Source organism: Patagioenas fasciata, chromosome 10 (genome assembly GCF_037038585.1).
Source record: "Patagioenas fasciata isolate bPatFas1 chromosome 10, bPatFas1.hap1, whole genome shotgun sequence".
Classification (NCBI taxonomy): Eukaryota; Metazoa; Chordata; class Aves; order Columbiformes; family Columbidae; genus Patagioenas; species Patagioenas fasciata.
Genome location: NC_092529.1, coordinates 5,079,804 through 5,105,578, shown reverse-complemented (window position 1 = coordinate 5,105,578; position 25,775 = coordinate 5,079,804). Strand labels below are relative to the sequence as shown.

At 42.8% G+C, this 25,775-nt stretch overlaps 1 protein-coding gene across 3 annotated transcripts in view; it reads left to right on the top strand.

Annotated features, from left to right (window-relative positions):
• The window catches only part of ARIH2 (ariadne RBR E3 ubiquitin protein ligase 2), a 31,689-nt gene that overhangs the window by 957 nt on the left and 4,957 nt on the right, over positions 1 to 25,775 (top strand). For 2 of the 3 annotated variants that reach the window (XM_071812984.1, XM_065845999.2), the window contains exons 2-10: positions 3,607 to 3,953; positions 16,398 to 16,465; positions 18,156 to 18,219; positions 19,977 to 20,124; positions 20,829 to 20,950; positions 21,809 to 21,918; positions 22,934 to 23,051; positions 24,498 to 24,548; positions 24,649 to 24,670. In XM_071812984.1, coding sequence (XP_071669085.1) covers positions 3,705 to 3,953; positions 16,398 to 16,465; positions 18,156 to 18,219; positions 19,977 to 20,124; positions 20,829 to 20,950; positions 21,809 to 21,918; positions 22,934 to 23,051; positions 24,498 to 24,548; positions 24,649 to 24,670 — 952 coding nt within the window. In that variant the 5' untranslated portion in view covers positions 3,607 to 3,704. The remainder of the gene's footprint in view (positions 1 to 3,606; positions 3,954 to 16,397; positions 16,466 to 18,155; positions 18,220 to 19,976; positions 20,125 to 20,828; positions 20,951 to 21,808; positions 21,919 to 22,933; positions 23,052 to 24,497; positions 24,549 to 24,648; positions 24,671 to 25,775) is intronic. The other variant, XM_065846000.2, reaches the window with a different exon arrangement.

Sequence of the window (25,775 nt, the reverse complement as noted above, 5' to 3'; positions counted from 1 at the left end):
GGCAGGTTCCCCGGGGGATGTGTGAGAAGGCGGCGAGGAGGTCCCTGCAGAGTCCTCCTGCAGAGTCGTCTGTGGTGAAAAGCATGGGGGGTGGTGGTCTAGTTTCTCACACTTAAGATGAAAAAATCCTATCAAAAAGCTTAGTGGAGAAGGAAATGGCAAGGAGCGTGTTCTATGTGTGTGAGGAAGCAATTGGGGGTGATCTATGGATTACAGATTTGAGTGACATAGACGAAGATGCGATTAGCATCAATAGCGGCTGTGGAGTTTGGGTTGTAGATGGTCACAGAGTGTCAGCCTGTTGGAAGTTTACATGGATAAGTAGTTCAGGAGGCAGACTTGAGTTAGACTTCTTCTGCTTCAGAATTATCAATAAAGAGGTGACAGAAGAAAAAGCCATCTCAAATGGCTGTGAAATATCAACAGAAAAAATGGGAGTATCCTACAAAGAACTTGTTAGAGGAATCCCACAAAGAGGGCAAGAAATCAGAAAATAATGATGTCGCAGGACGAGATATGAGGTGAGATAATGTAATTTACTGTGTCTAACGGTGGTGAAGTCAGAGACAGACTGATGGTGGCATATTTGGAGGCATTTTGTTTCCAGAGACCTTGTTAAGAAGAATTGTGCTGCAAAGCAGGACTCAGTGAGAGAGCATCCCTGTTGGAGCCGACGGACAGTGGAGTGTAGGGGTGGGTGTGTTTACGAGCCCTGCAAGGAGGCTGGAGAAAGAGAGGGGATTAAATTCTGTTAGTGTTAGGGAAGACAAAGGAGTATCTTGGATGAAGGTGGTAAAGAAGAACCTCATCTTCCCTTGGGTAGAAAAGTGATCTAAATATGGCTTAAAATCTTATAATCTGATTTTTTAGGATTATGGTAATTATTTAATCTAAATACTCTTTGGGTTTTTGACCCTCTTTTTTGAGCTTAACATCTTTATTGCCTTAAAAACTAGTCCTGTCAAGTATTAGCTGTGTCTTGGTTTGTATTTGAAGAGCTCATCATTGGGTCATGAGGACATTAGGCTGAGTGTTAGGTGAGGCAAATTCTACTCCTCGTTTTCCTAGAACCCTGCTTCGCTTTGTCCACAGAGCTTGTGCCTTAGCCTTCCTCTCTGGTCACGCATGTCCGTCTGACGTTCATTTATGCTGGAAGTCAGCTCTCTCTGAACGTTGTGACAGGATTCACGGAAGTCATCCAGTCTGCAGACTTTTCTGTCTGATATATCCCATTTGCACGTGCAAACAGCTCCTCTGTTTGCTCAAATAAGTGTGTTAGTGGCACAGAGAAACAGATCTGCACCCTTCTGAGCTTCCTCCCCAGTGACTGCTGTGTAACTGCTGAGGGACCGGGTAGGCCCATCATTCTACTTAGATGTCTAAAAACATCTCATTGCTTGGACAGGACTCGCTGTAGGTTGAGACAGCAAATGGACCCAGCATTCTAGGTGTTTTTTTTCTGTCTCTAGAGTGTGGCATCTGAGTGAGTTTGAGAAGTTTCCTGACTGGTGAAACCTCCTTGGGCTTTGCGATGCTCTGAGTTTGGCTGAACAAGCTGTCCCACATCAGGCTGTTGATATCCCTGTAGCAAGGCTCACAGTGCTTTTGGATTCTCAAATAAACTATGCCTTTAACATAAGGTTTAACAGATAAAGATCCATTACTACTTTTATGTAAGAGGTCAGTGTCGATACAGATTAAGCCCAGAACTGAATCGTTAACTCTAAACAGGCGAGAGGGAGGGAAAATATAGGTTTGCTTTGTGTCTGTCAAATAAGATTTCACATTGTCTCCAAATATGGAGAGACAGTGCCTCTGCTCCACCAAAGTTCTTTGGGAAGCAGTGCTGTAAAGTATTTGTGTGCTACTTATATTGTGGATAGCTAAGAAATAAAAAGGAAGATGAAAGAAAGGGAGACTAGAATTCAAGGGACAATATAATTAGCTCCCAGCTTTCATCCTCTCTCACTGGAGGTTTCTATCTGCTGAAATCACTGCAGCTCCTCCAATTAATTGTACATCCCTGGTTATTCTGTGCTGCTTTCTCAGGTTATTTGAAACAGAAAACAAATGGATTGAGGAAGAATAATGAAAATTTGTGGTTGAGATTTCCTGTGCTCTAAAGTCAGGATTCTCAAAGCTTGATTATGGTTTCCCCAGCAGCTACAAATTGTGATACTGAGGAAAAATATTTGAGTAACAAAGCTAACAATGTAGCCATGCAAAATACAAACACGTAAGAAATCCAGTACAAGCTGTGTGTGGAAATATACCTTTGATTTCATGTATATATTTTAATATGTAAAATTTGGTTGCAGCGTTGTTTGAAGTCTTTTCTATTTAATGTATTCTCTCTTGAAACTAAGTTATTTGGTTAAATGGAATTTTGTGACTAAATATGTGGTGACAATAATTCAAGGTTGATACATGTTCTGCTGCTGAAACCCTTAGAACTCAGACCCGTGCTGATTTAGTTATATAAGAAGAAGGTTTGTAGTTCTGATACGTAAAGTTAAATATGCGAATTTTCTAACATCAGTGAGAATCTAAAAAGAAAAAAAAAAAGGCTGCTATGATTCTTTTTGAATAGCAACTGTCAACACTTCAGCATAAATTTCTACATTCAGAAAGTGACAAATCATAGAATGGTTCGGGATGGAAGGGACCTTAAAGATCATCTCGTTCCAAACCCCCTGCAGTGGGCGGCGACACCTTCCCCTAGACCAGGTTGCTCAAAGCCCCGTCCAACCTGGCCTGGGACAATTCCAGGGATGCGGCATCCACAGCTTCTCTGGGCAGCCTGTTCCAGGACCTCAGCACCCTCATGGGGAAGAAGTTCTTCCTTATACCTAATCCAAATCCACCTTCTTTCAGTTTAAAGCCGTTACCTCTTATCTTATCACTACATACCCTTGTAAAAAGTCCTCTCCAGCTTTCTTGTAGGTCCCTTTAGGTACTGGATAAAATAAAGTGAGTTAATTTCTTTTACTTCTCCCCATCGGATGTAACCCCATCACATCCAGCAGAACCTGCTTAAAGTCATCAACTAATTTCACCATTTGAGATTATATTGAAGATTGTTAAATTGGGTGTATGTGAGAGATCCGTTTGTCCAAAGTCCCACTTAATGGCTGCGGTTCTGAAGCAATCTGGACTTGGACAGGGTTTCACAGGTTCCCTTTCTAGCTACAGTGGTCATAGCTAAGGGGTTTGGGTTTTTTCCTTTGGTGAAGCAGATACAATGCTTTTCTGCAGCACTTCAGACTGTTGGTAAAATCTTAATGTCATAAATCTATGTGTATCTCTGAAAATATCTGTATTAAAGGTTATGGAAGTGCTTTCCAAATGTCAAATGTCATCTGGGGGCTAGGATGCAATGTAATAAGACAATCTCTGAGGTTTTAGACCTCGCCTTGTAAGAGCAGACTGGGCTTTGCTGGTGCAAGAGCCACAGTGGATCCAAACCAGGGAACCTGCACACTAGAATCTTCCTTATCTGGGCCGTTGGGTCAGTCTGTTCCTGGCTGTTTGATCGCCTGTATGATGTTGACGTGGCCTCTCTTACAATTTTTAGGCAACAGAAAAAAATTGTTTTTCCCCCCTTAGGAGACAGAGCTCAGATGAAATCAAAAGAACGATAAAGTTTGGAGGAGAAAAAGAAGCTGCAATTGGTTTCCTGCTCTGCAGTTTGACAGGGCATTAAGATGTCCGTGGACATGAACAGCCAGGGTTCTGACAGCAATGAAGAGGATTATGACCCTAATTGCGAGGAGGAGGAAGAGGATGAGGATCCGGGGGATATTGAGGATTATTATGATGGGGTAGCTAACGACGTGGAGCAGCAGGGAGCAGATGCCTTTGATCCAGAGGAATATCAGTTCACCTGCCTGACTTACAAGGAGTCGGAGAGCACTCTGAACGAACACATGGCCAGCTTGGCTGCCACGTTAAAGGTGAGGAAAGGTTTATGCATAAACACAGGGGTAAAATAAGTCTGTGATTGAAAAGACAGATGCTGAGCGTACAGTTTGAAATAAAACCTGTGGTGTTGTGGTTATGGGGGTTGGAGGAAGATCATTGAAGGTCCCTGGTTCAGAGCTGACTCAAACGTTTAAAATTGTTCCATACTGGTTCTGGGGCCTGAAAAATCTTCCTTACTGAATGTTGATTCTTACAATTATTTTGTTTTACAGAGCTGAGCTTCATGACCAAAATTCCCGAGTTATAACTCTTTGCATTGGCACAATAGAAAAAAGATACAGAAAAGAAACAAACCAAATCATAAATGGTGTAGAGTGGTGCACCTGTGTTTGAGAGGATAACTGACAGATAGGAAGACATGCTAAAACTCTGTAATTCTAACAAAAACACCTTTCTTTGTTGGTTCTGAAAGAATAATCATAGACTTTCAAAAAGACAGATCAGCTGTCATGCTGGGTATTAACCCTACTGTTGCAGTGACAGCAATTAAAGTACAATGAACTTGCCAGCTCTTGTAGTGACTAATTCATTGCAGAAGAGTCCCACTCCAAGGCAGCTCCATGGTGTTATGCTCAGTAAGACTTTTGTGAAGTTTTCTTTCTCTTTATGCAACTAATTACTGTAGCGCAAACTAGTAATAAGAAGTGTTTCCCTCTCTGCGCTGCGAATGTGCTCTGGTGCCAGTGCAGGTCGGAGGAAAGCAGTTTGGAAGCTCTAGGTGTTGATACTGGGTTGAAATTACGGATGCATCTACTTTGTAACAGATCTCCTAGCACTAATTGTTTTTTGGAGCAACCACTGAAAGCAGGACTGGTGACCACAGCTTGTAAAAGCCAAGTTGAATGGGGTTTGATTCCTATTCATTTGGTCTGAATCAAACCTAATTTTAAAAAAAGAGGGGGATCTTTATCTGCACATCAGAGCGTCTTATAGCAATAGCGTAACCTTAAAGCCTGAGAACTGCAAAGCCTATAAAACAATGGGCTCTAAAGTGCACCCACACTTTTTGCTTTATCTCTAGCTGATTTTACCATCTATTGTGCTTGTTCCCAGCATTCACCATCTCAGTTTTTCTTGACTGTTAGACTCATGTCTATGACTTCTTCAAAATGTGCAGTTCAAGCTCTGAATGCCCCCTGTTCCCAACAGGTTCTAAGAAAGGGAGGCAAAAGAATAAGTGAGAGTAGCTGGTCAGCACTTTTGATCCAGCTGCCAGTTGCCCTTGGTTCTTAGTGATTAAGTAAAGACTTGGAATGGCTTTTCTGCTCCATGCTGTTTGCCTTCAAAAAGTTGACCCCTGCCATATTGTTCTCCTGAGTTAAATTAAGAAAAGCAATACTTTATTTAGTCTTTAAAATCAGGCTTTGAAAGTTAAAATAGATTTTCCAAGAATTCTCAAGGTCTCATTGAGCAAATATTATAGTTGACCAGATAATACCAACCTGCTAGCATGAATCTGGCCCCAAATATGACCCAAGGAGAGAATATGCCTGCATATTTGCTTTAAAATGAAGTGCTACACATTTTGGTTTGTGCATGAGAAGATAAAAATAAATCTGGATAGAAATGTGAAAAACTGTGATTTTGTAAGCCACATGCGAAGTCTCTAGGTCTTGAAGTGCCACATTAACTCTCTGTTTGCTAGCAACGGTGATGCAAGAATTGCACTTTTCTTGGAAATTCGTTGTCTGTCGGCAGCGTGTGCTTTTTGTTTCCTGACACCCCTACTGACAATACTTCAGCAACCCCGTTTCTTCCTTACCCTCTCTTCCCCCAAGGAAACTTGTCGTTTTCTTAGTTTTCTGAGACAAACTGGAGTGGGAAAGAATTTGCATTGAGTTAATAAGCATAGAGAAGAAGGAAATTGAATAGAATGTGTTGAACTATTTGTTGTCATTATTTTCCGTTGACTTAATGGATGTGAGTAAACGGGGACAGGCTTTTGTAAGAACTGTATTTACTTTTTCCTCTAATTTGCTTGAGCTCTAGAAAGTTGTTGGTTGGTTTTTGGTTTTTTTCTTTGAAATGGTTCTGTTATTTACCTTTTGTAATGTCTTGGGTTTTTTGAACAATGGTGATTGTTCTTTTGGAGCACGCTAGTTCATATTTTGTTGATTCCATCTCCTTTTGCTTGCGAAAGCTGATGGTGATATTGTGTTCTTCAGCATTAGGTTGTATTTAAGGCAGAGTGGTTTTCCCTGAGAGGGAAAGATGAAGGTAAATTAAAGACTGTCTTTAGGAGCTATAATGAAGACAATGCCTGACATGGTGCCTGAACAATTTGCTGTTAGAAGTGAATATACCAATACAATTCCCTAAAGCAAAGAAGAAAAATTAATGCAGTAAGTGGGCTCAGAGCCACATTTGAATGTTCTTCCACTGTGTGTTGTCATTAGATGATTCACTTTCTGAAGGTTAAATTGGGGGGGGTGTATTGAGTGTGGTTTTTTTTTTCCTCCGTGGCATATTGTCTACACACTTTTAAAAACTGAAACAGGTATTCAGAGCTTTAAGTCCTCATACTTGCAATGTGTACTGTTCTCAGCTGATACCAGTCTAAATAACTAGTGTTTCATCTGCTCTGCTCATTAACTCTCAATGTTTGTTTTTTAAACTGTTTTGTTCTGCTGTTTCGGGCTGATTGTCGAATTCCAGTTTTCTTACAAGTGTTGAGGTAAAGGGTGATCTTCCTTGGAAACCCATTTGGTGCCTTTTCTCATTCCTCCTGAGTTAAAACTGACGTTGTTCTCGACTCCTGAAGCTGAATAGACACCTGAACAAAGCTTGCGTTGGCTGGCTAACTTCAGATCAGGTGTGAGCACCTCAGACATGTTTAAAAGTTTGAATACAACATCAGAAGAGACAGGTTCTTCAACAGAGTGCTTGTTTTGCTTCTCCAGGTATAGACGAAAATCAGTTAAAAACCTCAGTTTGATAAAAGCGTAAACCCAGCATGTAGGTAGATGTATGCCCTTGTGTCTCTTCCTGTCGTAGGAAACTCTTACCTTGAATTCTTCTGACTTGCTGTTTATCAGGTGGAGGATTCTGAATAGAAAAATCAGTACAAATAAGGTGTCAGTAAGTACAACCAGCTGTGCTGTGTGTCAGGTCTGCAAGTGCAGCCGTGGTTATCCCAGAACCATACAGAAGATACAGGGACTTTGTAAGTGGTACTCAGAAAGTTTCTCCTCAGTTTGGTTTTAGTAAGAACTGTGAGTGGATCCTTGCTTTCCAAGAAGAAGAGGAAATGTTTGCTTCTTCATTAGTGCTGTTAATCTGGAGATCTGTTTGTGGAGGGTTCAGTTAATACCCTGACTAAAATTAGGATAGTCTGTCTCTGTTGAAACATGCCAGAAGAAAATCTCAAACTAATATTATCCAAAACTCTGATTCTCTGACCAAAAGGCCTGTGAATTTAAGCAGATCATTTTTAATTTCTCAAAAGGTCACTTGACCAACAGTCAACACTTGTTAAGGCCAAGACTCTTGAAAACAGAATGGCAGGTATTACCTGCAGACCAACAAAGGAATTTACAACAGTTCTCTTTAAGAAGTAGATATAATTATAAAATCCAATATCTTTCAAAAACAATGAATTAAAACTGTATGGTGATAAGCTTATTTTCAAGATAACTCTCTCGAATCGTCATTGAGTGATTGCAAGTCCTGGAGTGGCAGCATCAGCACATGCACACAAACAGTACAATACTTGACAGTTGTACAAACAAAGTTGACCCTGTCACTGGCGAGCAAGTAAGTGTGTGATGATGTCATTTTGGTTTTGTTTGTGAATGACACTTCCTGGCTCTGCTGAGGGTCTCTGTACAAGCCTGGAATATCTGCAATGTTCCAAATAACTGGCAGTAGTTTCTCTGCCTCAGTGATGAGATGGATCTTTTTAGTTTTTACTAAATTCTTTAGACTGGTGATCTAAACCTTGATCGTAACACCTTGACGTTAGGTCTTTTTAGAAGCTGATTGTCAGTCCTGAGCAGGCTATTTCTGCACATAGAAGGCAACAAGGAAAGATAGTTGTGTTGTTTTACAGGCAACGATGCCGATGTAGTCTTTCCACTAAAACCAAAGGAACTGCAAAACTGAAGAACTTGTAATTTTCAGTTTGCTAATGTGAGTAATCTCCTGATATTTACCAGACAGCTAAAACTTACTTCCCTTGCTCCTTGAAATAACAACTTGCAGTGTGTTGTTTTAGCCCTGCCCTGCAAAGAATAAAACTTGGTAGATGCAAAAAGTATTTGATGTTGTAACATAGCACTGAATCTATTAATCCATGTTATCACAGCTGATATCTTGGAGATAAACCCGTTTTTCATATATTCTTGTTCACCTTACTGGTGTCTTGTCTTTTAATACAACCAAGTTAGTATTTGCTCGTAAAAACACAGCCCTCCGAAACTGTTGCGCGCACTCAAATTGCGCTGACGCAGGCCAGTCAGTTTGTGGAGCCACTCGGTGAGCGCTGGCAGCGATCCTCTGCAAATACCATCTCCAGCAGATCCGGAGTCATGTGCGTGCAGATTGGCAGCCCCTGCGAGCGGCTCTGCCCGAAGGAGCCAGCGCTCACAAGATGCCTGTCCGATGCCATCGCCAAAAGTCCGTCCAGAGCCAGATGTCGAGGCGCTGGCGTGTGTCCCTCCTTGTGCTGCTGTGCAAACCGCAGTCACGCGTGTGGTATGGGGTGCTTATCGGGACAAACCTGCTGTGTTGCATAGTCGTCCTTTTTAATGCCATAATGTCTTCATGGAACTTATATGCAACATAAAATGGCAGCCGTAAAAGACTGGCTGTACCAAAGTACCTCAAGTACAGGGAAGGTTTTAAAGCCCCTTGAAATATTAAAATGCTTGTGCCTAAGAGCAGGGTTTGAAAACTTTGTGTTCACAGTTAATGTCCATAAGAACCAACACTGGTAAATTTTAGTATATATTAGTAAGCAGTTAATAAATATTTAAATATTGTTTATTAGAAATGGTAGACCCTGATAGGCAAATTTGACTTCTCCACAGAACCACCATGGTACTGTTTGGTGTGATAACACGCTGTTGCGAAGTACCTGTAAACCCTAGATTAGTCAGGAATGCAGGTTTATATCTGTACCGTGTTCTGTGTTTTAATATCAAGCCAACATTATGTGGGGCATCCAGTCTGAAGCTGTAACCTTTAGGAGCACACAAGTTTGGGAAGTACCTTTTTCGTCTACCTACTTTTTGTTCTCAAACAGATCCGGGAAGTTCTGCTTTATGAAAGCTGTGTTGTTGCCTGCTAGGTTTAGTAGTGTGTTAAACATCAAGAGGACATGAATATCTCTGTAAATGCCTTCAGTGCGTGTTTTATTTTGGCTCTTAAAAGTCATCTCTTTTTTTAAGTGTAATAAGTTTTTGTAGACTTCTGGTTAGCAAGATAAGAGAGCTGGCTGGAGAGCCTGGACCTTGCAACCTTGTGACAACTTCATAAAGTCATTTGAGGAGAGAAATCAGCTTTTTTTCCTTAGTGCCTAGAACTGCCAAAATTCTCGACTTGGTTGGAAAAATGAACCATAAATGTGGAGGGTGATTACAGCCCACACATTTCTTTGTGATTCACGCCTCAAGTATATCTTAGAGCCAGTATGACTCTGCAACGAGCAAAAAAAATGTGTTCACAGCTGTTGATGGGTATGAACTTGGTGGGAGGTAGAGGCAAGACACAAGTCATTAAAAATGCCGAAACAATCTTCCAGTAAGTGTTCCATGTTGCAAGCTTACAGCTGGACAGCAGGATCGCAGGAGCAGCGTGAAGCAAGCACGGTGCCAAGTTTGTGTGCAGAGCCTGTTGAGGACGGCACGGCAGAGATGAGCTGTTCTGTACCATGGAACACCGTTTCACAAAGCAGATGTCCCTCCTCTTCATCTTTTGATAACAAAAGGAAAATACTCTTCAAAGCTAGGATTGTGGAGTCGAGGACTGTGGTGTTTGGAGCTGAGCGGGGATTACTCGCTGCAGAGTCACCAGAGCTCCGCGCTCTGCGTGTCCTCAGCCACCGCTCACCATTATGTGTGTCCAGGTTATCACCTCCCTGTGCATCCTCCTTTCTGTCCACCAGAGGGAATTGTCCCCAACTCCCATGTTTTGTTGCTGGGGCTGCGGCAGCGTGCGGGGGATGTGGTGCAGCACGCACAGGGCGTTGATGCTCTCAGACTCGGTGCCACGTCGGAAAGAAAAACCCCATGAGTCCAGCTGGGGAGCCTCCTGTCAATCTCCTATCCGTGTGCTGTCTTACAACTTTCTTACTGTGTTTCTATCGCTCTAAATCTTTCAAAGAAGGAATCTCATAGCTATTTTGTAATAATGCCTTCTGGCATACTATCTTGCTTAAGTCTGTTTTTTTTTATTTTTAATTTATTTCTGAATCTCCTCAAGAGGAATAGCCTAACAGCTTGAGAAATACGTATGTTGAGATTTCCTAGCTGAGTCCTACTGATCCTGTTTGTTGGCAGCTGCAGCTGAAATTGTTGCTCTCCTGTGTAGGAGAGCAGATGGATTAAAGCAACATGTAAGTGCAAAGAAGGAGTTAGAATTTAACCCGAGATCCCCTTTCTCCAGTGTGTGGCCAACGAGGCTGTGCACCAACAGCTTCACAAACCGTGTGTATAACACCAGCAGTATTTGTCATTCCCAAGCTGTGCTCTGTCTCCTAAATATGCTTCTAATCTTGTGGACTGACACCAGGTCGGTGAGTGACAGGGTGCAGATTAAAACCCTGCGATGAAGCAGAGCTCATGTAGTGCTCTTTGTCAAAACCTTTCTGTGGTATCGAGACTGCAGCTACAGACTCTAAATTGTGGTTTTTTTCCAGGTGCAGCCTGAACTCTGCAATCAGGAGAGTGCCTGAAATGTCAGACAAATTGTAAGCGATGCTGTGAGGGAAGCCTAAAGATGGAAGGCTTTTTCTCACTTTTTTTTTAAGCTTGACTTAACCCAGGAAACAAAAGCAGGCTGGCTGATTTTTTTCCAGCTGTGTCTTTTTTTTTCTGATAAATGAAATTATTTTGAGTTTGGTTTTGAAAACAGCTTTTAATGCTCAGAAACCAGTAACAGGTGCAGAGAACTTTGCCAAAAGACTTTGAACACTCGGGGTGTTTATGGCAGGTGATGTTAATTGCAGCTCAAGCCCTTGCAACCTCATGAGTTTTCTACCAGGACTGCATGTTGGAATTCTGCTTATAAAAGGGGTAGATCAAACCAAAAGCTTTTTGCTTGCCCTTTTGTTTCTTATTAATTCTTGATATTTCTGCAGTTTTCTGAGAAATCCTCCATTAAAAACAGGGTAGTCAGGCAGTTTTTCTAATGGCGTTTGAAGGGAGTCAGATCTACTTTGCATGTGAGAAATGAGTGTAAAATAGTATTTTTTCCATTACATTTTCCAGTACAATTTCTTCCTGAGGTGTTACTATTCTCTACTGCAAACTCAATTCAGTCTTCTATTTTGTTTGTCATTTCTCACCAACAGCAACAATTTCAGAGGCTCTTGCTCTGTGTTTTGACTGTTGTAAAGAATTTAAGAGTGTGGTTTTTAGAAGTTTTGATGCAACACAAACTAATATCTTCCCAAGTTCTTACTTACCTTGTAAAACTAACAAAAAACTAGTCATGGATTAAAAGAAAGGCTTCTCAATGTAAATCCTATTTGCTTAAATCTATTTGTATGATGGGAGTTGCATTTCTTTATGCCAGGTTTGTGTTCATCTCAGCCAGATATTTCAGTGCAACCCTGATTTAACAGGAATTGTCAGCTTGGTGCAAAGCCACGGATGTCAGCTCCAACCAGATCATCATATCTCCAACTCGTTCTGAATTGAATCTCTCTGAGAATCATATGATGATTCTTGTTTCAAATTCTAGATACCTTATCTCTGCAAAAGGGAGGATGGAAACACACCTCCAGAAAATAGGCCATCCCTTGGAGAAAAGCAAAATGAACTCATGAGATATGCATGCGACATAAATATGCATGAACAATTTCTGCAGAATGTAAGCTCTACAAAAGACAGTGTGTTTTTTAGCTTTTAGGAAACATTTCTGTCTGAATTAGTGGCTGTCAAAGTGGCATGGTTGAAAAGATCTTCTCCTGTAGAGAAGAGGTGAAACTTCAGCTCTTCAAACAGCTTGTCTAGGGAAGCAAGTTGAGCCATAGTTGTCTTAGAGCTTTCCAAACCCAGCAAGGTACCTGCAGAGCCTCTTTGCAAATTCTTTTGATATTGCTCTGTCCTAGGGAGTGCCAGACTCTCACACTTCTAAAGTGTGAGATTTTGGTAATCTTGGAGAGTAAAGAACCCAGGAGATAAATGGAGGTAGAAATAAAAAGAAAAAAAAAATACTATGCTCTCTTTCAGAAAATGAATAGATGTGCATTTAATGTGATGGCCTTACTTTGTTCTACTTTCAGAATCTAATTTTGTCCAGCACTGTGTACATTTTTCAGACGTTTTTTACAATTCCTGTGGAGTCTTTACCTTGTGCAGCGCAGCTGCCTCTTGGCACCTTTCCTGTGTGTGCAGACACTGCGTCTCTTGTCCAGTGCGGCGATGAACCTCAGCGCTCGGTGCCCTTTTCTGGCAATCAGCAGCCTTCTATCAGTGGGAAGTCAGAACTAAGCTGCTGGAGGTTTGGAAGAGGCTTCTGTGATTGAATTCCTGTTCTAAGGTGAAGCTGGAAATTGCAGATTGAATGAGATCTCCTGTCTCTTCAGCTTTGCCACCCCATTGTGAAGAAAGAAGCCTGGTCTTCAGTCAGAAATTTTCCAGGTTCAGATTTGGACTGAGCTCATCTTTGATCTTAAAGTTTAAGCTGATGGTGAGAAAATTGGGAAATGAGAGTGAGGGAAAGAAAGTTTTTAGTATGACTACTGCTTTCAGCTTTCATCTTCGAAGCTCTAATAAATTTAATCACAGGTAGAAGAGCTCTGGAGAAGTCAGGCTGTGTAGAAGCATTGGCACAATTCATCAATTGCAGACAAAAACTCAAATAGAAGTGCAGCATCTAGAATATACATTCCCTTCTGCAGTTTGTTCTGTAGAACTATTTTGCTGAAATGACCTGCAAGACAGCGAATGAGCTATCTCACCGTCTTCGGGGGTCTTAGTATTCTGAAAAGAGAATAGGAAAGTTTAAGCAAAGCTGACAATTCATCCAAGGCTTCTTTTTTTATTTGTTTTGTGTTTGAGACAAAGCATTATTATTCCTGAATAACCTGAGATTCTTCTGGCACCCAGTGACTGATAGGGGCCTGAATTGTAGGTCTTCCTGAAATGTTTTGTAAGTTTGAGATCTTTCATTGTGTGAAACTTCGGACTGTCCAGGAAATGCTCAAACAGAAACCAAGGTTTGTTTCCTAAGCTGCAGTGGCCGTGTGTGGCATAGGGATCAGTGTCTCTTGGCTGAACGTCAGCAGTATCAGCTTCTGTTCTTTGCTTCTCCAGTACTGTAAGGTAATGAATTATGTACGTATGGACCCAACTTCTGATTGCCATGTGTATTTTTCTGTGCTCAGCATGTTTTGGCTCCTGCTTACAAAGAAATACTTCAATTATTCTGGGTTGTTACTGTGGAAGAACTGGCTGACTTGGTACAATCATTCACTCATTGTGAATGCACGATCATTGAAGAGTCCAGGGAGCACTGCTAATCAATAGAAGCAGACTTTTGTTAAACACTTGTTTTTCTTCTTATGCTTGTTTTCTTGAATCTCTCCGGCAGTGTTGACCCCGATGTTGTTCACATTTGCCTCCTGAATTACCAGCCTTGCTGTTTGTGAGCAGGATGTAGATTGTAGTGTGATGAGACTCCCCTCAGCAGGCACGGCCCCAGCCTCATAGCTTACCTGCTCCTCTCCCATCCCTCTTTCTTACAGTCTGAATGTTATTTATCTTTAACGTGTAAGAATTAGCACTTCCATGCCAAGCAGACTCTGGGTGCGTTGCTGCAACTGGCTGACTCTGGGACTTCTGTTTTGCGAGATCGCTTGCCCTCCAGTCAGGTTGTATCAAAAACTTTTCTGCTTCAGGGCTTTTATGAAAGCGGACTCATGTCATGAACCTGGCTTTATCAATTGAAAACGTTTTATTCTTTGGAGCTTCTATGATGAAAGTAATAAAATTAGCATTACACATGATCCCATCAGTGCTTGCATTTGGAGCAAAATAGGAATGGTAACAGAAGCTTTGTTATTCTTCTAGATCTGTTAATCTGGCACCTTTCTGGAGCATTAATTCCACATTTTGCCTGCCAGTTTGACTCGAAAGCATTTGAGTCTGTCAGTGTAGTTTGTTAGGTTTCAGAAATGTATATGCCAGTATTTGTATTTCTCTTTCTATACGTCTTCATTCTTGAATGTACTTAGTTCCTTCTCTGGGAACAAGTAACTTCATGGAGTACATGGAGTCATGATGCTGCACCTCAGGCTCTGAAAATCCCACTGAAAAATACTAATTTTTGTATGTTGCAGATGAACTTCCCATTTAAATCTGATGCTTTGTTTGTTTTTTGTCAGGATGGCAGTTCTTCCTCACCGCTACGAAGAAATAATGTAATTGCTGTTAGAGAATGATTCATTAGCATGTGGTTTGCATTTGCAGGAAGCCGGTCTTGTAGGGACTACATTCCTGGTACTTGTTTGTTTTACAAAGGCAAAATGCAGATATCTTCCTTGTACGAGCAAGTCAGAGGTGTCTGCCTGGGTTTGCCAGGCTGGAGGCTTAAGAAAACAACCCATGCGAGGCTGGCGGTGGCGTTTCATCACCAGTGAAGTCGAGGAAGGTGACATACCAAATCTTAACACAACACAAGCTGATGCTTTGGATCCTCTAGAAAAAAGGATTATTTGAACATTGAAAATTCCTCTTATTGCTGGGACTTTTTTAGTGCCCAGCAAAGTGGTAAAATCTGAAAGTGGAGGTGGATAAGAACAAATGAGAAACGCTGACTGTGTCATGTGTTGGTGCTATGTGGGTTTAACTCGCTGAACCAGCCGTCCAGCGCTGAGAAATGCCAGTTCAGGAGCGGGACAGGATCGTGTGGCAGGAATAGGTCAGTTGTGTTGTGTTGTGAAACTGCACCTCTTCACTGGGGCAGATTTAGATGAGTCATGGATTTTCTGCCCCGAGGTGTACAGAGCCTGGCTGCTTTATAGGAGTGACCACTGCTTGTTTTTCCTTTCAGGGTTGCTGTGTATCTGGTTTACTAGTACATTAGATCCTGTGATTCACTTGTAGAAGGATTCTAGAAGGCTTAATGACTTTTCAGCTGGTGATTGTGACTGACAGCTTCTTTAGGGGAAAAAGGGAGCTCTTCCAGCGGCTCGGACAGAAGGAGCTCTGTTTTCTATATGTGTAGTAGAGAGAGTGTCTTGGAGTGCAGGAGGTAGAGCCCTTAACATCAGAGGGTATCTAAATGCAGAATGTGCAAACCACTGGGCTGTCCCAGGTGCTTCCTAGCTCAGGGAGGAGTGAGGAGGGGGATCGGGAGCCTTCCGAGTCCCCCTGGAAGGGGTGACTTATTTGCAAGAGACCTACTTTGTTTGAACTCCGTGAGCCTGATAATGGCATGAAGGGGTGGAGAGGCAGGTTGAAGGTCCAGCAGCTCAGCAGACACCTGTGGTCTTGGCAGGTACAAACCTTTTTGTGCTAGCAGATCAGTCTGGTTTCTTCGGAAATAAACTAATATGCAGAAGCAAAGGAGGACTTGTTTGCTTGTATCCTTGTAACATGACTTTAAATGTCATGTTGCAGTATTCTAGAGAGTGCTCGGGCTAGCACAGGCTGCGCTAGTGCTTGCCAGGAGTCCACGTAATGCAAGCAACTCTGCATGGAAATGCTCTCTGTCACAGTAGCTTTCCATCTTCCTATTCCAGGCCAGCGTGTAACTTTCCTCTCCACAGAGAAGACTTGGGAAAATGTTTTGGTTTTTCCCCTGTATGCTTTGCTGTTACAGCATGCCTGCCTTGCAGCTTCTTACTGCTTCTCCAGCTCAGTAAGTGGGATCTGTCTGCCCCGTGGTGCCAACTTTGCACATTTATCAAGGACCCTGATCCCATCTGGTCTGGGCCTCTCAAGTGGTGACCACAGAACTGGATGTGGGGCTTCTATGAGCAATGAAACTAATGCAGTGAATTCTTCATTCCTTCCTCTCTGAGTTGTTGTGACTTAAGTATGTGAGATAGTTGGGGTACAACCGTGCTTCGTTTATATTGCAGATGCACTGTGAACCTTGTGTCTGGTAGTGTAATGGGAACTGAGCATCACTGGGATATTGTGCTGAGTTTGTACAACTGATTAGTCTTGGAAGAAGATCATACCCCTAAGCAGAGTTGTGGCTTCAAAATACCCCTAACTTGACTTTTTCTTTTTTTCCCCACCTAGGTATCACATGCTGTCGCAAAACTAGTGTTAGTTAGTTTCCACTGGCAAATCTCAGAGATTTTGGAAAGGTAAGTGTAAATAGTCTTTCCTGTGCTCAGTGCTTTGCAAGAATGCTCAGCGTGGTCCATAGGTGTCTTTTTGACAAGCGTCTTTGAACCTGAAAGCAGGCCACACAGGCCATCCCAGGAAGCAGGGGAAAACCACTGTTTTGTTGAGGCTGCGTTGTCTGTAAGACATTTGTAAACAGGGAGAGGGTATCGGTGGCAAATGTCTTTCAGTCTGAGTGATTATTGCCATGCTGGGAACACTGTAGATGCATTTAGCTTAAACTTCAAGATAACGGATTGACAGTGCTGCATCTATATTTATTCATTTTACCCAATATATATATAACGTATGTTCTGTTTTGAACAAATGAGCCCTAAATCATAAAGGAGCACCGAACTTCTGCTGATATATTCTTTAGTAGTATGTTCACATTGAAGTTTTTTCTCTTCTGAACATAAGTGATGTTTTTTTCCAAGCTGACTAATGTTTGGAGAGCAGGGGAAGATGGTGAGAGAGAACTGGGAAGTGCAGGCCCTTTGTTGCTTGGTCAGTGTCACCGTAACAGAGTCCTCCAGCCGATTTCAGAAGGAAGGATCGGACTCTGCCCAAACATATATGGGAAGTGTGTCAGGAGGCACTGCTGCCTGGCAGCCCCTCCAGTTAATACTGGCTCAGAACTGAACATTGTCTGAAAATAGAGAACATATCAGCCTGACTCATTCCGCTGTGCCATTTTTGGCCCTGTAGCCACCAACTTCATCCAGAGCACATGTGGGAAATGCATCTCATGTATGGATATTGTTGCCACATCTTTGGTTATCATGCATCCTTTGAAAGCTTTTCTCTGGGGAAGGTGAGATTCCTGCATAGCAGCTCCGGGCAATTCTGCATGTTAACTAATGAGATTTAAACAAGAGAAAGTTTGGGGAAGGGTTTACTTCTAAAGCTATGACTTTGCAAATTGTTCTCCAGTTGATTTGGCCCTCAAACTTCTGTCTTGGTGTGAAATGACATTGCCAAATAAAAGTTCCTTCATACAACTACAGAAGTGCTAGTGGGGAGCAAGGATTTACAGCATGGGCACAACAGTGATGCCAGTATTTCTGAATTAATTGAGATGTAAACATTATTCTGGAATGGAAATCACAAACAGCAAAACATGTTTAGTTCTAAAGCTTTGTATGCCTAGGGGGTGATAATCTGTCACAGAATAAATACTTAACTAGATAATAGACTGGAGTCAAAGTAAGGCCTAACCAGGATAGCATGATTTTATTTTACGTTTTTATTTTTTATGCAAGGGGAGAGGAGACAGACAGGAGCCTCGCTGGAGTGTATTATAATGGGAAGTGGCTTAGGACTGCTCTAGGAGTGTGGATAGACAATCTCAGCTTCAAAAATAATGTTTTGGGGGAAGGGAGAGAGTTGTAGCAAGATATTCATGGAGGAGCATGAGAGATATCTTACTCCATTACTGGGAGAAGTATTGTTTCTGTTTCTGATTTTGAAGAAACTCTCATGAAGTTTTGTTGATGAGACTTCAGCTCGTTATATGAAGAAGCCTCACACAGGATGCATTTCCACTTTACTTGTTGAAACCTACCCTACTGTTTGCACAGAGCCTGTTATTTAATCAGGTGAGAAGGATCAATTTAACAAAGCAAAATGTCTTCAGAAATCAATGTGATCGTTCTTCAATTGCCTTTTCAGGCACAAGTCGAATGCTGCCCAGTTGCTAGTAGAAGCACGAGTTCAGCCCACCTCATCCAAACATGTAAGTATGCTCACTATTTTGGTCTGTTCCCTTGGCAGACACCTCCGGCCCACCTCATCGGAGGATTGCATTACTGATGGCATCATCTGTCCCGTATTAACCCTCTGCAAACTCAGGTCCAACACCCTAACTTAATGCTGCGCTTACTTTTTAAATGAGAATGCACTCAGGAGGTGTCTGACATTTAAATAGCAGCTTTAATATTGTCTCGCAGGTAGTGTTCAAGAATTATTTGCCTTAAGAACATTAAGCTGTTTCTTTTAGTGTGAGTGATGGTACACGATAGAGGGAGGAGAGTGCATGGGCTTGGCTACTTCCAATTCTGCTCTCTGTAAAAGACACTCAAGGGAAACTCTGGCTGCACAGAGTAAACAGAGTTTGTCTGTGCCTGGAACAGAGATTTTTGTTTTAATTTTTTCTTTTCCTGAGACGACCATTTGCTGCACTGCTCTGCTCAGAGATGCTGAAGCCAAATCTCCCAGTGGTGTTGCTGCTGAGCCAGTCAATACTGATATTTGAACCAACAGCTTGTGTTTTGCACCTGGGGCTACATGGGTCTTTAGATTTGGGGTTTTTTTCCCCTTTAAATAGAAGCTTCCTGTTACACTTTTACAGGTTTCATTCACAGTGGGTGCCTTGGTACAATCCGCAGTTACCCCAGGAGCACGTTGCCATGTGTCAGCTTTTGAGTGATAAAATATTACATCTGAGAAACACTCTTTGGGTGGAGGGGGAGGGGAGATTTTAAAAGCCTGATTTGGCATCTGAGCTGACTCGTAACCAGCAGAGAGTGAAAATGCTAAAACAGCTGACAGGGATAAGCTTCATGGACTCTATATTCTCTAAATTATCTCCCTATATTCTAGAAAAAAACTCTGTTATTTAGCATACCTGCAAATTAGTCCATGTATTTTAAGGTTTGTCCCAATCTTGTATCAGCTGTCACTTAAGCGCTCTCCACTGCAATGGTGATTTGATTTTGGGAAGAAAGGTATTACAGTTAAAAGATTACTTTAAGTCTTGACAAACTTGGTTTGCTAGCCAATTAGTTATAGTCTTTTTGTACCAATGCAGAATGATGATATTCTGGGGACAGATGCTCATACTGAGTCTGTAGAATAACGGCCCCTATAGGGATGAAGCTATAGGGCTGAGCTCTGAGGGCAGCATGCAGAGGTTCATGGTGGTGTGCGTGCTGTTCAGGCTGCACAGTTGATCCAGGCAATCAATGCAGTTGCAGACTTGGTGAATCTTGTGCTGGTCTGTAAGTGAAACTGCCTAGAACAAAGTCGTATTATTTCCTTTTCCATGTGGTCATGCTACAAACGGAGCTCTGTTGGTCATGCGGCTGCGTGTTGCGCTGCTGCTTCGCGTCTCTGGTGCGCAGAACCAGGTCTGGAAGCAGCAGCTGCCTCGCACAAGCTTCTCAAAGAGTAGCAAAGGTGTATTTCCTCATTTGTCAGATAAGGTGAGAGTAAGAACCAAAAAAGTAAAGGTGAGTTCTGGGTAACACTAGATTATAAGCAGGAGCTGTTCCATGACTGTTGTGTTCCATGAGATTAGGGGTTCATGAGGAGGACCAAACATCAGGGTGGTGCTGCACCCCAAAACACCAGCTGTTCATGAACTTGTTCTGGCCTGGAGCTCACCTGAGACAGTTGTCACAAGGACAGCGATGCAGGTGCCTGCAGGTGGGGTGAAATGTGCTGGGAGAGCTGGGATGCTTTCACTGTAACGCTGATTTCTCTCTCTGCCAGGCAATGGTACATTCCTCCCATCACTGCGCAGTGTGCATGCAGTTTGTGCGGAAGGAGAACTTGCTCTCTCTGGCTTGTCAGCATCAGTTCTGTCGCAGCTGTTGGGAGCAGCACTGTACGGTGCTCGTCAAGGATGGTGTTGGAGTTGGTGAGTTCAAGGTGGTGCTGGATTCATATTTGCCTTGTGGGCCATTCTGATTGAATTGGTTTAAAACATCTCAGTAATGAGAAAATGGAGCATGGAATGAGTATTAACTTGAACTAGTAGTTTTACCTGGATCCCTGGTTAGTGTCAGCATAGCCACCGGGAGAGCGCTACTCCTGCCTAACAAAACATGCAAGTCCATAGATCCATTGGCTGTTTTTCTCCTGTTGTGATCTCAAGAGCATGACTGTAACAAGTTAGAAGCTGCAAACTTGCTGCATTTTGAGTTTACATCTCTCATGATGTGTTGTTGCACTGCCCCTGGAGTGCTTTTGGATGTAAACATCTGTTCCCTTTGTTGGGTAGAAGCCAAGAGCTGCCGGGAGTTGTTTTGGGCTTTTCCTCGCCTGTCCTTCATGCTGGCATGGCAGTAACATGCAATTTTCTACTTCAAGTTTCTGACCTTGTGAATACTGGCTGAAGCACTTGAATACTGGTTGAAGCTGGTCCTGAATGCACATGTGCCCCGTCATCTTGCAGTGAAGACAGTTGGGCTTCTGCTTTTCAGCAGCCCTGGTGGATTTGTTTCACAGTTGTGTCTCTCTTACCACAACAACAGATGGCACCTAGGAAACTCTGTTGAATGCTCTCTGTGCATTCGCTCGTTGTAAGTTGTATCGCGCTCAAGTGTTGTATTTTCTTCTCAGGGGTCTCCTGCATGGCTCAGGACTGCCTGCTTCGGACACCAGAAGACTTTGTGTTTCCATTGCTGCCTAGTGAAGAGCTGAAAGACAAATATAGGCGCTACCTCTTCAGGGACTATGTGGAGGTATTGCTTTTTTTTCAGTTTTAAAATACCCTGGATCAATTCACCAATGACTTGCAGAAATTTTGTTTGAAGTGTCTTGCATCATTGATTAGAACTGCAGTACCTGCAGCAAAATTGTCCCTGATAAACATGATGCGGCTGCTCCTGTAGGACAGCCTCGCTGACAGAATGCCCTAGCAGGTTGCCAAAGTGACTTCTGCTGTAAGGTCACCCAGTGACTCCTTGGCTGGTGCTTCAGTATTCTCAGAATGTTGCAGCTCACAACTTCAATCAGAGTTTTAAAGCCCTTCTTGTTCTAGTGTAGAGATTTTAGGTTCTGAAAATAAGTCCTTCATCTTAGCGTAGCTCAACTGAATTGGTTTGCTCAGTAACATTTTATGTGAGATTTTTTTTTTTTTAATTAAAGCAGCAATTGTTAAGGTTAAATGTGCAGGAGTATTCTGGTAATTTGGAATACTCAAGAAGCAGTGAAAGCAATATGAAAGAGGGGTGTCACCTCTCTTCAATAAGAGATCATTTGGGAGGGAACAGCCACCACAGGAGAGCAGCTGAATACATTCTGTGGCTTAAGGAGAGAAAGGGGAAAGAGCTCAGATGGAGTAAAACTGCTTGTTCAGTGTCTCGATGGGGTCTCATGGTTGTGTTGCTGTGCTTGGTCTCTAAGTCTCCATTTGAATTCCCTGTTCTATAAAAGCTGTAAGTAATTATTGTTCCCCTTCCTAATGTGGAAGAGGTTTTCACTCTTTTTCAACAAGAAATGGCTGACTTGTATGTTTTTGAGGATAACAGTGGTTAAACTTGAATAGATAATGCTCTTCCGCAGCCACTGCTGATCTTCCCACCTTGGTATGTTCACAGAGCCATTATCAGCTGCAGCTGTGTCCTGGTGCAGATTGTCCTATGGTCATACAGGTACAAGAGCCAAAAGCCCGGCGAGTGCAGTGCAATCGTTGCAATGAGGTCTTCTGGTAAGCAACAGAGAAGGTTAAAGGTCACGGCAAAAGTGTCTGCTGTCCTCAGAGCTACTCCATTTGCTTTCCAACAGGTTCAGAGTGGAGAAGCATCTCACATGCTTTGCTAGAGTTGTTTGTAACTTGAGTTAGCTTGAGTAATTGGACACCTGGAGTCTGACTTCTGCAGGTGGCCAGCTGTCCTCTTGCTCCCTAAACTCCTTGGGAGTTGGGTGTTCTGATAACCAGGGAATGCAGGGCTTGAGTAAGGAAGGGGTTACAAATCTACTGTTCTCATTTTTTTGGCTAGGTTACATATTTTGATACAGGCGTAGTGACTGGTGTCTACTGATACGGCCTCACTGCTCTCTGCTGGTATTTAATTTTAAGTTTATTACAAGTATTTGACTCCCAGACTGTCTGGCGTGTTTTGAGGCTCATGTGAGAATACATTTCTGCTGAGTAGGAACACTAATATACCTTGTCTGACCTCAAGCATGTGTGGGACCAGAGAAAAAAGACTTCAGCTTGTGGGGCTGCTGGAGTGTCTTCTGCTCCTGGGTCTGCAGAATCACTGCTGCTGCAAATGTCTGTGGAGCACAATACTGGTTTAGAGGCTCAGCTTAGTGGTATCTCCAGGCAAATGGCCTTAACTCACCTGAGGCTGATCAGGCTATGCTAATGCAGCTCCCTGGTATAGACCACTGGAGTCAGGCTACTTGGAAAGCCACTGGTATAGCCCAGGCCTCTGCAGTTGTGTTAGAGCAGACATAAGTGGACTCCAGGAGGGATGTGTCAGCCCTCAGACACGTGGTTTGGCAGAGGAGGCCTCAGTTCACACTCATCCTGACACCAGCTTCTTCACAAGAAGGTGGGAGTTGTTGGAGCTCAGCCTTAGTCTTTGCACTCTGGTCATACACACGTGCATTTGCATCCTTACCTTGGCCTTTCAGATTTTGGTCACCAGGAAGACCTCAATTCTAGAGCCACTTCTCGGAAATCAATATGTCTTTGTTTTTTTCCCCACGTTAAGCTTTAAGTGTCGTCAGATGTACCACGCACCCACAGACTGTGCTACCATTCGGAAATGGCTCACCAAGTGTGCAGATGACTCCGAAACAGCCAACTACATCAGCGCTCACACTAAAGATGTAAGGACAAGCAACTGCTTGTGTTTTTTTGTCCTCTAGTCCTGCCTGGGAAGCAAGATACAATTCTATACATATGTAGCATTGTGTGCTGCTTTTTCATAGACTCTGAATTCTCATAGCTCCCTGGGGACTGGGGTCCACACAACTGGGGTGCCTTGGGAACGCTTTGTGTGGGAGGCCCAGCTGCCCTCCTGCTACAAGGACCTGGTGGGCTTTATTCCAGACCTGGCGTGAATGTCTTTGGCAGCCAGGTGTGCTGCCCTCCCACAGGCAAAAGAATGGTGGCTGCTTTGAAAGAATCAGTGGAGATGTATTTAAAATGGAAGGAGAGAGTGTAGTTAAGTGCGGAGTCCGTACCAAATAAGGCACTAGTGGTGTTTAATCCTGAACTGCATGGATTACTGTGAACTGGGAGGCGACGGAGATGAAGTCTTGATTTGGCAAGGACAGCAAAATGGGGCAGATGAAGTCTGTAAAGCAAAGTACTTCTAGGAGTTTTAGACCCAAGAAAAAGAAGTAGTAGTGCATATTGTGCACTCTAGTCTACTTATAGTATTGTCTTTAAAAGTCATAGATGTACTTCCTTAATCCTCTAGATTAGCTGTCTGCAGACTGGAACTTTTAATGGGTTTTTTTTAATTTTGTGGCCTGACTTCAAAACAGTGCTTAGCTGGCATTCATTCTACCATAGCAAGTGACAATTGTGACAGTGCTAATTAGCTGCAAGCTTCAGTTGAGTTAGCAAAGTGGGTACTTAGACTAGAGATCTTAAATTCCCTTCTTTCTCTGGAAAAGGTGCAACGGAAAGTGACAGGATTGTTTCTGCCGTGCTCGTTTGTAGAAGATTCTGTTATTTTGAACATTGTCCTGGCATACATTTTGCTTGCCATTAAAACCTATAAAAAGCAGCAGAATCCTCTTCATCCTTTGTACCTGTGCAACCCAAAAAATGTAACTGAACTTGAGACTCCAGGACATCTGTGGAGAAGTGAGCGGCTCTCACCGTGGTCAGCCAGGTTCTCTGCAGCTGAGTTGTCATCTGTTAGTGGCTAAAGACGGGATAGAGTGCTGATTATCTTGTAGTACAAATAGCTGTGAAAGCTACTGTTGTATGTGGACTAATTACATCCCTATGCCTGAGTAACTGCCAAATGGTAACGCAGGGAGACCTTCAGTTTTACACAGAGTAACAACAGCAAATTTGTTTTCTTGAGCGAGCAGCCCAGTGCTGCAGTGGAATTTCCTTGGCTTTGCCTTTCTACTTCCTTTTTAAATGGAGCTGTCAGGAATTGCTGCAAGGCAGGGTGTATATATGTTAAGATTCTCATATACATGCATATTAAAAAAAAAAAAAAGACAGGAAGGGAATAATGCCACAAGTGGTGTCCTTCTCTAGAAGGCTGCTAGAGGCAGAGCTGGATCTAACAGATGCTTCTGTTTCCCCAGTGTCCCAAGTGCAATATCTGTATTGAAAAGAACGGAGGCTGCAATCACATGGTGAGCAATTCTCTGAACACATCAGACCTTCCTTGTTCTAAGCAGAGTTTTTTTTCCCCCACTTTCCACTAACTGGTGCCTCCTGTCTCTTCTTTTTCAGCAATGTTCCAAATGCAAGCATGGTGAGTAGGACTTGGAAGCGGGTTTCTCTGCAGGGTTTGTTAGTGGGGATGTTCTCTTCTCTTTATTTTTTTTCTGATATTGTGAACATTGACTGAAATATTTTTCCCCCTAGTAAAAGGTGAACAGGATGTGAATTGCAGGGTTGTGTGTGATAGTGTTATTTTTTCTTTTGCCCACTGGTTGGGATCTCAGCTGGGCTCTGATTCAGTGCTGGTTTGGCTCCCTCTCCCTGTCATGTCCACTGTATAGAGAAGTCTCCATCTCTGCCATAGTATTAACAGTGGAGTCCATCTCCGAGGAGAGTATTATGTGCTTTCCATGTAATTTTATTTGTCATCAGCTGAAAATACTGGCAGAAGTGAGCCATTTGCTCAAATCAGCTTAAGTCCTTCTGCTTAGGGATGAAAATAATGAGCTTCAACCCAGATGAAACTGCAGGAGCTGTGAATTGTTCTGCGTAACATTATCTGTTGGACTTCTCAGTCCACCCCTGTGCAATTAGCAGCCTGAGTGTCTTTGGCCCATTGTGTGGCCCTACAAAATGACAGCCTGTTCTTGCACTTATCTTTTCATGGCAGAATTAATCTCTGTTGCCTTGGAGTGGGATAGCTTGTATTCAGCCCTCTAAATTAAGTGTGCCACTAGGAAACATTATGGTATCAGAACCTTATTTGGAAGATGATTAAAGATTGCTGTCCTCTATCATTTCCTTTGCCTTGGGTTTCTCAGCAGCACTGGACGTGCTTTGATGGAGCTCTGTGACAAGGGTGAGCAGGCAAGCGTCAAGGTACCATGGTGACAGGCACTCACAGGCTGGTGAACTCTGGAAATACAAATTTCAGTCTCTTGAGCAACACAGAAGTGATTCCTATTGTAGCAGTTTAATCTCCATCTTTTTACCTTCCCAGTGGAACACTCACAGCCTTGCTCGGAAACCAAGAAACTGTCATGTGGGTTTTGCTATTGCTCTCTTTTCCCTACTTTCTTCCCAGTTCAGTGGCTCCTAACTTGAAGCATCATAAACCACTCATATCCCAAGTTACCTGGGTAGTTCCCTCCTTGAGAGAACTGCTTTATTCAGCCAGAGGTCTGCATGGGGCAGTA